Genomic DNA, 12023 nt, shown 5'->3' with positions numbered 1-12023 from the left:
GTGTGTAGTGAAGTAGATTTGGGGTAGGCTTTTACATGATGTCCGCGAATGCAGCACTAACATCCACACCTGCTGTGCTTCTCTACCACACGGAGGCACTTGGCATTCTTTTCCCATCAAAGGTGGCCGATAGCGTTAGGCGGCTAAGTGGTTTGATTTCTTCAGGAAAGCCGCTCATTTTAGTATTGCCCTTTAGACAGTGGATTGTGCAACACTGCTGCTGTGTTGTTGTAGCCTTGTTGTCATTTGGCCTTGACTGGCCTTGACTGACTCCTGGTTTTATGGTCTTTTACTCCAAATTGTTTGATATATTTTAATCATGCTTTTATAAGGAACTACCTTAGGGTGTATTTGTCACGTTTATATCTCTTTTACTGATTTGTTTCATGTTTTATATGTTTTGTTGCTTTGGTGGAGGTACGGCCGCTCGTTGTGGGACTAGGCATGTGAGGTGGAATTGACCCCCCCGGATGTATGAGAGTGTACACAGCGGGAATAGGTAGATTGCACCATTTAGATTGCAGTGTGAGTGACAGTGAGGTTTGCAGTGGAACTAATAACGAGCCTGTGGGCTTTGGTAGCTAGTGTAAAATCCACATTGGCTATAGAAATCTTTCCTGGGGTGTAACTCCCTCCCCAGGTGGCATTGTCAACATCCCTTAGTCACCTTCACTGGTTATCCTCCTCCGTGCCACCACACATGCATCCATTAATCCATCAATGCACCCTACATCTGTTAAATCTACTAAATCACCATTGTCATAATGAACCCTTTGGAAGACCCTCTGGATCCTGCGTTTAAATGAGCACACCACATCAGATGTTCTGTGAGCCACTGCAACCAACTTCAGTGTAGTGTTTTCAGTAGCCTTCAGCTTTCAGGTTCGTTCCTGTGGATCCACCTCCCAGTTTTTAAGATTAGTCTTACAGTGTGGGCTGGATTAGCTGACCCTGAATCCTCCCTTAGTTGCACTGCAATTGGCCAAGAGTGCTGGAGGCTTCCCATGATGCACTGACTATTTCGTCTTTACTCACCTCGTTTCATCTGCTGCAACCGGTTGGGGTGAGAGAAGGAAGACGGTGAGGAAAGCTGGGCATCACTGGTCAAGAACTGCTCCAGAATCTAATTGCCACCTCCATTCCTGAAAGTTAGAGCTTTTAGCAATGAGGGCAGCGCTTTATGAAAGATTTTGAGAACATATGTACTATGCCCTCTGCTGTTTATACAGTGAATAATTTATTAATACTGTGTGTTTATCCTGTGCATTCTAGTCAAAAGCACCTAACTGAGACATTCACACGATGGGGTGAGCAACAAGTGTCCAGAGCGCAGCGATGAAGACAGAGTGGAAGAAGTTTGAAGGAAGAGGAAATGCTCTCTTACCCTTTAGGTAATTGCACATTGGTAAACTGAGACATATGTGAAGCATACAGTGGGTCTGTGTAATGGCTTATTGGGTAGAAACAGGGTCTAAACCAGGGGTGTTTTATACAATCATACTTCAATTATAAATGTCTTGTCGTATGTGGGAGCCAAATCTTCAGCCCTGCTGAGAAACCATGTAGGCAGTGTTGGGGAGTAACAGAATACATGTACCAGTGTTACATATTTAAAATAGAAAATATGAGTATTCCGTTACAGGTAATGTTTAAATAGGTAGTAATTAGAATACAGTTACTTTGTTGAAATTAATCGAATACACAGCGGTCATTTCTGGTTTCATATGTTAGGCAATCCCCTCTCTATGCCTTGATTTAACGCAGTCGGGCGTAGGTTTAGCTCAGTTGGATGAGCATGTAGTTATATATCGCAGACTGAGAGTACGACTCGTGGCCCCCTTTTTAAAAAAAATCAATTTCCATCTGGGATTAATAAAGTTTCTCTGATTCTGATTGCCGGAACCCCAAACAAAACAGGCAATAAGAGGCACTAATGTAAGCGTCCGCTAATCAGCATTAGTGCTGGCTGCTTATGTTACTTGCTTTCGTGCTTGTACTTACCTTGTCTCTCAGTTTCTAGTTCAACCCCCGGATCACGCTCGCAGACTATCGCTGCTACCTCAGTTCAACAGCTGGTCTCTCCTGCCATAATTGCCACCACCTCTCAGGTTCGGGCTTTCTCCCATGCTGTTCCACATGCCTGCCTCCCTGCTTCTCCGCCAGGACCTCCGGACTCGTCCTTTCACAGACTCACCCGGACCTTGCCTCTCCCTCAATCTCTCTCCACCTGCTGACAAAGTAAGCGAGAGCAGTACAGCCCTGGGATTGTTTGCCTCCACGTCCATCCGGCTCACTGTAACTCTCTTCTCCTGTACTTGTAGTGCCTTTCCCCTGTCAGACTCTGGATCCTCACGCCCACACTCCTGCTCACTCACAGCTTGGTTTCATAGTTTTAAATCCATGTGCATAGTCAAGTGTCACAACTCTAGTCGTTATCACAGTTCAACTTAGCCTTGTAAATAAATGTCATTATAGTGATATTCTGTTTTCCCCAGCCAAGAGCCCTTCCTAGTTTTCTCCTGCTCACAGTAGTGTTTCTGCCCTCACCTTTGTACATATTTCCCCAGTCACTAGTGTTCATGTGTAGTTTATTCTCACATTGATATTTTATCACTGCATTTAGTCACGATATCACATAACTTGTATGTGAAATTTCCAGATTCCTTCTTTCTGCATCTGAAATGAAAAAATTGACAGAATTGAATCATAAAAACTACATGAGAGCAGTGATATGAGTGATATTGACTATGTGCACGTTAGCATATGCTACTGTCACGGTTCGGCATGGCAGACCGTGGGGGGTGCAGGGAATGAGGACCCAGGCGCGGTGCTCTGTGTGCGAACAGTGCGTTTATTTACAGTGTATGGTGCAAAACAACAGTAAATCCCCGTGTTTCCCAAGACTCCCGTGTCGTGTCCTCCTTGTGCTCTCTGCTCCCGTGTCTGCACTCCCGGTGCTCGCTGCTCTTCAGGCCTCCCACGCTCCTCCTGCGGGAAACAATAGCGGCAGCTGTCAGGACACTAAACAATAGCAGGCATGCACTAAACAACTGGACCTAAACTGGGTGACTAACGTGGAGTCTCACGCAATGATCCCACGTCGGTGGGAGCTCCAAGACTCTCTTAAGTAGCTCCCCCGACGAGGCCTGATCAGGAGCAGGTGTGTGGCTTTGGGTGTGGCCAGGGCCACACCCACCAGGCCTGAAGGCGCCTATAAACGAGTGCTCAGACACACACACACACATACAAGCAGGGAGAACCAGGGACAGCAATACAAAATATATATTATAATATTAGGCCATAACTGCTCATGGATCCTGGGTCGCTCAGACCCAGGACCCTGACAGCTACTTCCGGTGCAAAAACTCCTGTGTGGAGCTTTGTTTCCGGTGTCCTATTCGCGCCTTGTTTATGGTCCAAAACAAGTTAAGCAAATGAATGAATCAAGCGGCGATTTACATTTCTATAGATGTTTTGGGCATTTACCCAATATATGAGTAAATGATCTTCATGGACTTGTCGATATTTTTCCCCCACGCCTCAGAGCAAAAGAGAAAAGGGATTCAAATGTTATATTTCTCAGCTGTCCCTCGTTTATCGCGGGTGTTATGTTCTAAAAATAACCAGCGATGGGTGAAATCAAGTAGCCAATTTTATTTTTTGATGCGTGGACATCGTGGACATACAGTACTGCACTTCAGAGTCACACTGCTAGCGATCGATGCAGCGATTCTGTACTGTACAGGAGAGACGTCACGGAGGAGATCGTCTGCAGCGATCAGGACGCAGGACACAATGTGACGTAAAAATAAGCATGAAAACTTGCACTAAAAAATCCGCAAAACAGCGAGGTGAAAGGTGAACCACGTTATAACGAGGGACCACTGTAATTTTGAAGGTAAGTCACAACATACCCTTCATACATACTAATGTATAGAAACCCTTACCAGCAATCGTTCATTTTTTGTGTGGCTTTTTTCACGGTTTGTTAACATGCTGTGTAGGTGTGGACATAACGGGAAACATCTGTGACTGTTGTTCATCTGTAGTTTGAATGAATTACCTCCTATGAGTTTCTCCAGATGTCAGCAATTGATTTTAATTTTTTTTTTTCTTTGTTTAAAGAATAAGACCAGTCACTATACAGAGATGTGCTTCTGAATGTGGACGATGTGTCTTATGCTGCAGTGATGCAGTTCTGCTTGTGTTGAGTGATGCAAACAACTGATCGATCTAAACTCTTTAAACGTCAATCACGTGGTTACCGGCTACCGGCGAAAATAATGGACGAAATCGGGACGGTAAGCCAATTTCTGTCTTAGCGCATTTGCGCCACTGTGTGTTTTTGTGGTCTTCTTTTGCGGCTAATTCAGTGAATTTTGGTCTGATTGTGGTTAAACTTGGTGTGTGGAGTCAGTGATAGCTCTGGGAGCTAACCAGCCTATCTTTAACCGGTTACATGAAGTCTGAAGAATTTCTGGTTCGGCTTTGTTTGTTTAGCGGGCTTCTGCGCATTTACGTAACTGCTCGTTTAATCGCGGCTTATTTTCGGTGTGTTTGGTGGTTGTAGAAATGGTTTATATGACATTTTAGCTGAGATTCTGAGGTTTCTGTGGATACCACACATGTCTGGACTTATATTTCTCAACCCGCGTTATAACCGATTAAACGTGATCTCCTCCTTTTTGCCCCGGTATCACGGGCGTGGGGCTTAAGTGGTTAAACGTCAAAATCTATCATTAGATTTTTTGTGACACAACAGTGGTGAGTGTTCCCACCTTCTGCTCTTTAGAACTTAACGCAATTTTTCCGTTTTTGAGTTTTGGACATGATTTTGGAGTATATCTTGGCAGTAGCGATTTACTGCAAAGTAAAGCTACACTCAAAAAAATGAACTCAGCCTATCTCTGCTTTTACTAAAGTAGATTTTGTTGTTTGTTCTTAATAAACTCGATTTTGCAAAAATTCTTAAAGTGTTTGTGCAAATTTAATGAAATGTTGTTACTTTTTGTTGTTACACAAAGTCATTGAACTGTGTCAACGTAACATTGTTGAGTAAATTCACAGGTTTGTCCCTCAGCACATACTGCTGCGTGCAGAGCCCGCCTAAGTAAGGGCCAATGCGCATGCGCACCACCCTCTTTCTCAAGCTTGCTTTTTCTTCGCCATGTGGACTGGTTCAGCCGCATTTTTGTCCAAAAATCAGGTAAGAAGTCATTTTTCTTGTAAAGCCCGTCTACATATATATGTTCACACGTCAGTTAATGTCGCAAGTGCTACTAAGAAAAGAGTACAGGCAGGGTTTTGCCCGGTAAAGGTTTGCTAACGTGGACTTGCTGCACGTGAGTTTCCAAATGATTTTGGAGGGGACTCCATTGCAATAGCAAAGCTCTGTTTTCAGCCCAAATGTAGTGTAGCGCTAGCGTCGGTATGCGTCGGTACAGGCAGCGCATTCGGTCCGGCACGCACTTTCGCGCCGAGTTTATACTCGGACGCCTGACTGCGTTGCACTTTAGCCAACAACAGTGGAGAAGCGCTCCTCGCTAGCAGACAGGTTAGGGTGTATTTTCTGTCTAATATTTCAGCTTACGTTTTGATGTAGCTTGCAGAAAGCATTTAGTAAGCTGGTGTAAGATGAACTGCATTAATGTTGTACAATGTCCATGGGATTTCTCACTCGACTTTTAATGTCAGATTACACACACATTTACACAATATGCAGTGGTGATGATGTAGATCAATAAATTCATTGTTGTAGCATACAATATTAAAAATAAAACTGATTAATATGAAACATTAACAATGTGCAAATTATTTAGTTTTTTCAGGGACAGTGTAATGAAAATGTCTTTTGTGCTTCTCCCCCAGATACGTTGATGTGGCAGTGCAAATTGTGCAAAAAAGTGGTGTCATCACGAGCTCTGTTATTAAAACACTACAGGTTAGTTCATAGTAGACAGCAGTATCCATGTGCCTATTCTGATTGTGTCTGTGTTTTCAAAACATGGAATGCTCTACATAGCCACTTAAGCAGATCACATACCCAAAGAACTCTAGACAAGTCTGTGAGTTTGGCAACATTTAACTGCCATTTGTGTTCCTGCTGCAACATAGCTTCAGAGCAGGAGTATTTTTCTCACATTAACAACCATCTAAAATGTAACGAGACTGTGCATTGCATGTTTGAGGGTTGTTCTTTCAAAACAAATATCTATGGTACTTTCAAGTCTCATCGAAATAGGAAACACAATCCTTATACCTTAAAAGACTTTAAAATCGGTATTGCTAACACTATTGTAGGCCAAACATCAGCTGATGACAGTACAGACACTATTGTAGAAGAGGACATAAGTGCAAATATTGATCACGATACAACTATTTTTATTATTAAAACAGGTGTACCAGAAACATCCACTGGTAGTAATGAAAGCAGTGTGTCCTCATTTAACTTGGGTAGCCCCTGCTCTGGCCACAACCCTGATTATGACACAGATATACTGTCATCGCCAGAATCCAGGTCATCAAGCTCCTCGAGCTCAGCAAACTCCACGCTGCGATCAGAAGCCTGGCCACTGGACTTTCGCATACCTGAGTTTAGCTTCGATGTAGAGCTGCAATTGACAAAAGGCAACCAGGAATTCCAAGCCAATGGAACACTTTTAACCCTAAAACCAAAGCTCAAGTCTGACATTTTAGAGAGCTTGTCTTCAGAAATTATGAAGTACAAAGCTTACCCTTCAGACAGCAATCTTAGTGATGTTTGCCAAGCTTTGGTTGTAAAGCATCCATGCTTGAAAGAGAAGGGTTCAGAAACTGGATTTTCTGCATGGAAGATCAGTTTGAAGTATAAAATGTCAAACTATCGTGGAAAACTGAAGAACTTAGGGTGTAGTGAGTTGGTCATCAATTCTCTCAAAAGAAGAGGGAACAGTAATGTGCATCCCAACCAAGTCAAGAAACCCAGGAGAGCGGAGGTGAATTTCTGCCCTGATTATCCAGCTGGAGAAACCCGAGAGAGTCAGGAAGAAGAAAGGTTGGTGCTGCTTTCAGAGTTCAAGAAGAAGAACAACGATGAAACCATCAAAGCAAAAATGGCCCAAACCTTTCCTCACCGGAGGCAAGAAATTCTTCAGGACATGCCCTTCGTAGCTGACTTTAAAAGCCGATGGCCAGCTCTTTTTTCTCCACGTGAGGTAACTGAATCAGTTGATCTGCAAATGCACTCCACATGCAATATTTTAAACCCATCATGCTAAACATTTGTTTATTTTACAGATAAATGCTGAATTCCAGCGCATCACTACGGTCCCGCTAACATCCACATTTATGGCACAGCTGGACAACAACACAACCAAACTGACCAAAGTCTTCAGAAACAAGGGAGGAACATCTGGACGCAAGATCACAGAAATCATGGCTGCAATTGATGAGGTTTGGAATTAATTTTTTTGAATGCTTCATTCCCTCTTTTAATACATATGATTTTGTTGTCTCCTTCTATTGTAAGGTAAAGTTTAATGTTGGTATTATGGGATTGTTTATTCTTTGTCCTTTTCATGATAGTGTTGTCACAGTAATAAAGTTTTAAGTTGATTTGGATACTTCATAAAAAAAAGCTGTTTTTACAGGACCGTAGCGTTTCCAAAACGGGATTTGCCGCGGCTCCCTGGGGAGAATTTTGGCATTTACAGTAGAAAAGCTGAAGCTAGAATAAACTGCCGTCAGGCACCTTTCAAACCAAGACGGGATAAAGGGAGGTCTCTGAGCGCCCCCCCCCGCATGTGACGTACAGGGTCACGCATTCAGCGTCAATTGCAGCGACCATGGTAAACAGACAGTAGTTTTAGCTTGGAGCTCACCTGTTGTCTCTCCCGCTCCACGCTCCGCTCTGCGAGTGTTTTTACCACTCAATTGAACCGCTGGCTGTCTCTCACTGTCCCTAAACAGACGAGCGATCTGTCTTCTTAACGGCCAAAAGAACGTAGTATCACTGCGTCCGTCCAGTTGATCATAAACAAGCTGAGCAGCCCATGGTCTGCCTGTGTTATTTACTTCTGCTGTCAACCGAGGCAGCGTGCTGCTCTGGCTCCACTACGGGGGACTTCCCTCTGTAACAAGAACGCTTGATGTGCGTTCAGCGAACAAAGGTGAGGGACTCAAGCGGCAATATTACTACGAGGCAAAACGTCTCAGAATCGAGTTTTATCACTTTTCACCTTGCCGCATTTACGCGGCTTACAGATTCGGATTTATCACTCTGTAATGATGCGATGGTCTGTCTTATAAAATCAGCTCAAAAGTAAAGCTATTGCACCAACATGCTTTACCTTACAAACAGTTTTGAATCTGGTACTTGTTGGTGTTGTCTGTAATATTCAGATTGTGGTCCTGGATGTCCTCTGCTGTTGGTTGTTTTGTGCCGGGATCACACCGTGCGTTTTTTCGGCCGTCGCACACGGCTGCCCATGCCACACTCTTAGGACTCTAGAGACGTGACACACTGTGCAACACACGAGTTCAGTGACCCAAACTCAAGCAGAGACATGGAAAACATGCAGAACAGTGGGCCCTGAGGACCAGGGTTATGGGAAACCCTGGCTTAGTACTACAACTGTTTTTTCATTTGTCCTTGCAAAACCTCCTGTTCAAGTCCTCCAAACACACCCACGTCACCCCGCTTCTCTTCCAGCGTCACTGGCTGCTGGTTAACTTCAAGGTTCATTTCAAGATCCTGGTTCTGGTCCTTAGGGCCTTACATGGACAAGCACCATCATACAATGGAGATCTTCTCAGTCCCAACACCCCCAGCAGGTCCCTGAGGTCCAGTGATCAAAGCCTGGTAGTGCACAACAGTCTAAAGACCAAAAGTGACAGATCATTGCTGCTGTGGCCCCCAAACTCTGGAACTCTCCTCCTAAGCCTTAGATCAGTGGACTCAGTGGTTTACTTTAAAAAAAAAAAATCCTCTGTTCAGGCTGGCTTTGGTGTGACCTCTTGTTCATCCTCTTCCTCACTGGATTCTTCATGCTGCTGTTTTTGGTCGGGTTTCTGTTTTTTTTGGGATCCTGTGGTTACCTTTTTTGCTCGTCACATTTTTTCAAATGATAATGTTCCTTCTTTCCTTAATTTTTTTTTTATTTTAAATTTTGTTCTTCTTCTGTAGTGTGTCATGGACTTTTTTTCTCAAAGCATTATATACATTTATTTTGCTGAAGTTAACTGAAAATGTCTTTAAAGTTTAGCTAAGTCAAATTTGCTTTTATGTTTTACAGAACGACACAGTTGCAATGAGAAGGGTGTGTACGCTGAAAGGACTTGCAGTCTACCTCAATGAAGATCCGAACAGCTTGATCAAAGAATATCAGGCAAGTAATCAAATAGAAACAATTTCCAGTAATAAAAATTTAACTGACGGTAATTTTTCCTCACACACATTCACTAGATTATAACAAAAAGTTAAAATTAGAACATTATTGGAGATATAAAAGCACAAGCTTATGCGGGAGTGACCCTTGCCATTACAGTTGGGGTGTAATGTGGGCTGAGTGTACTGTCTTTCTGCTTTGTTGTTCTGCCGTGTAATCTAGATGATGGACCAACACCTCTCATCTCGCTCTGAGCTGTCTACTGTTTTGCAGCTTAAAGGGATATTCCACCCCAAAGTGAAAATTGGTCTATTACCATATTACCCAGAGTAAGATAAGTGAGAAAAAATAATTTTGTAACCAGTGCAATAATTCTCCTGATCCGGCAGCAGTCTATTTGCTTTTGCCTAGCATTTAAAAAATGGAGTGAATGGGAACTATAAGCATTTTGGTTGCAAATGACTCTTTAATGGTACGAATTATTCCTGGTGAGCTCAATAATCATGTCGACTTTAAATGAAAAGTAATAAGTAACTTGAAGGATTTGGAGGAGTAGATTTAGACTTGGGAATACATTATGGTTACCACATACAACACTGTAAGCCGCCGCTGCATGATGCATGGATATTCGAATATGTGTTTATTTATGGAAACCAGAGGCTTTTTCAACCACTGTTGTTGTATCCAAGTGCTATGCCATGGCGGGTTACAGGGTGCTTTGGCGTAACCGTAATGTAGGCCCAAGTCTAAATCGCCTCCTCCTGCAAATCCGTCATGTTACTTTTTACTTTTCATTTGCAGTCGACATGATTATTGAGCTCACCAGGAACAATGGGTATAAGATCAGAAATGTACTGTGCTGGTTACAAAATGCTTTTTTCTCACTTATCTAACTCTTGGCAATATGGTAATAGACAAATTTCCACTTTGGGTGGAATATCCCTTTGATTGATAAGAAACCCTGCAACTTGTATTATTATGTTTATTTATTTATTTTTTTAGGATGTGGACTTCCATGAGGCCGAAAGTGAAATGGAGAAGACGCTCATTGGCATCTACGTCATCAAACCAGAAGGAGAGCGTGACCTTGACCCGGCAGAAGACATTGGTATCATAATTGAGGGTGTCGCTGTGCTCAGAGATCTTCCTGATGTTGCCACTGCTGTTGTGTTGTTGTTCGGCCTGATCTACACTTTAAACATGAGCTACCCATCCAACCTCAGGTACACTTTTGAGTTTTTTCAGAAAGTACTGATGGGACTTGATGCTAAGAAGCTATCAAACAAAGTTCAAGTGCTCAGAAACAAACTCCTTGAATAAAGAGGAGGAAGCGGGAGGCCCTTATTGCTTAACTTAGTTTGAATGCTTTACGTTCAGGTATAGTTAAGTTGTTCATAAACACTTTTTTTCATTGTCAGTACTGTTTCTTGGGAACATTCACCAGTTTTAGAGAACAATAATGTTCATTTGCATTTTAGCAAAATACTGTTACTTAAAAAATTGGTGTTGCACTTCTACTGCTACTTGACAACATACAGAAAATGACAGACATTTTAAAAAGTTTTAGCGGTTAGACCGCTGTGATTTGATATTTCAAAGAATGTGACATTTGGCAGCTGTCTGCAACTTGGGATGTAACCATAACTTGAAAAACTGAGTAGCACTGTTTTACAGTACAGTTTTTGAACAAAACAGCCAATTTTCACTGTTTTAAATGAGTTTAGTTTGCTCTTTCATGCTTATCAGTGTTTGAAAATAATTCCTGAAACGTCTTGTAAAATGTAGGATTTTTTTTGATAATTTGGATGCTTTCTGGACCAGTTGAAAGACAAGTTGGTTAGCACTTCACTGATCTTTGAAGTAAAATATTGTTTTATGCACAAAGTATTTAGTTAAAGTTGTAACAAGTTGTCTGCATTGATTGCACTTTGTGTTAAGCTACGGCTCTACAGTCTTTTCGGTCTGTCAACAAGTATTTAATATGCACTGAATGTGCTTAGTAAAGACAGGACTTTGTTGGATCATTTTTTTAATCATTTTAGTTTGACGACAAGTTGGTTAGCACTTTATACTGATCTACATTTTCTGCACAAAATATTCACTTGGAAGTTGTAACAAGTTGCATTGATTGCACTTTGTGTTAAGCTGTTGTGCTTGGAAAAAAGTATTTTATATGCACTGAATGTGCTTATTAAAGGCAGGATTGTGTTTGATAATTTGGGTGCTGTCTTCATTTCTTCCTAAAAGATCTCCCTAAGATTTACTTAAAAATGTTATGTCAAGTGGTTCCACATAACTGCTTTAAGTAACTTTTAAGAAACTTTGCTATTTTGTATGGAAGTAACCAGTGTAAATGATTTATATGTAATTGTATTGAATAGAAATTACTTAACATTTTTATGTAATTCAAAAGCAGCAAAGTTATGTAGCAGCTACATAACAGTTTTACAAAGATACTACCTAACCAGGTTATGTCCTTCTAAAGCAGAAAAGTTATGTACCAGCTAAGTAACAGTATTACAAAGATATTGCCTAAACAAGTTATGTAGGCTTAAAGCAACAAAGATAAGTATCAGCTAAGCATTGCAATTAAGTTACATTTAGCCAATACACTTACGTAAATCTAACTTAACAGTATTGAGTTCAAACTAAGTAACA

General features: G+C 41.8%; 1 protein-coding gene and 2 long non-coding RNA genes across 15 annotated transcripts in view; 2 read left to right on the top strand and 1 right to left on the bottom strand.

The window, feature by feature from the left end:
* Positions 1 to 2903, top strand: part of LOC100707654 (zinc finger protein 665) — a 53018-nt gene extending 50115 nt beyond the window's left edge. For 8 of the 10 annotated variants that reach the window (XR_003220432.1, XR_003220433.1, XR_003220430.1 and 5 more), the window contains 2 exons: positions 1273 to 1391; positions 2014 to 2903. This is a non-coding gene — a long non-coding RNA (zinc finger protein 665). The remainder of the gene's footprint in view (positions 1 to 1272; positions 1392 to 2013) is intronic. The other 2 variants (XR_003220428.1, XR_003220431.1) reach the window with 2 other exon arrangements.
* Positions 2832 to 3596, bottom strand: LOC106098897 (uncharacterized). The gene is made up of 2 exons (XR_001225217.3): positions 3075 to 3596; positions 2832 to 2988 (listed from the first exon to the last, which is right to left on the bottom strand). It is a non-coding gene; the product is annotated as an uncharacterized LOC106098897 (long non-coding RNA).
* Positions 3597 to 4584: 988 nt separating this feature from the next.
* LOC109202598 (uncharacterized) lies at positions 4585 to 10735 on the top strand. 4 transcript variants are annotated; one of them, XM_019360385.2, is made up of 6 exons: positions 4585 to 5206; positions 5869 to 5941; positions 6511 to 7193; positions 7276 to 7431; positions 9273 to 9365; positions 10368 to 10735. In XM_019360385.2, exons 3-6 carry the CDS (start codon positions 6717 to 6719, stop codon positions 10683 to 10685), a joined length of 1044 nt encoding a protein of 347 aa, XP_019215930.1. In that variant the 5' UTR covers positions 4585 to 5206; positions 5869 to 5941; positions 6511 to 6716; the 3' UTR covers positions 10686 to 10735. The 4 variants fall into 4 exon arrangements, with proteins under 4 accessions (XP_019215930.1, XP_019215928.1, XP_025763729.1 ...); XM_019360383.2 differs by having other exon boundaries at positions 6397 to 7193; XM_025907944.1 differs by lacking the exon at positions 4585 to 5206 and adding an exon at positions 5215 to 5554.
* Positions 10736 to 12023: the final 1288 nt, after the last annotated feature.

This window comes from Oreochromis niloticus, linkage group LG6 (assembly GCF_001858045.2).
Source record: "Oreochromis niloticus isolate F11D_XX linkage group LG6, O_niloticus_UMD_NMBU, whole genome shotgun sequence".
Taxonomy (NCBI): Eukaryota; Metazoa; Chordata; class Actinopteri; order Cichliformes; family Cichlidae; genus Oreochromis; species Oreochromis niloticus.
Note: the sequence above shows the minus strand (reverse complement) of the source record. Positions and strands in the feature narration are given on the sequence as shown.

Bases quoted from the DNA above. Each gene is read 5' to 3' on its own strand.
- LOC109202598 (XM_019360385.2), top strand. From the start codon at position 6,717: ATGAAGTACAAAGCTTACCCTTCAGACAGCAATCTTAGTGATGTTTGC. The intron at 7,432-9,272 runs GTTTGGAATTAA...TATGTTTTACAG, and splicing joins TCATGGCTGCAATTGATGAG to AACGACACAGTTGCAATGAG. The intron at 9,366-10,367 runs GCAAGTAATCAA...TTATTTTTTTAG, and splicing joins GCTTGATCAAAGAATATCAG to GATGTGGACTTCCATGAGGC.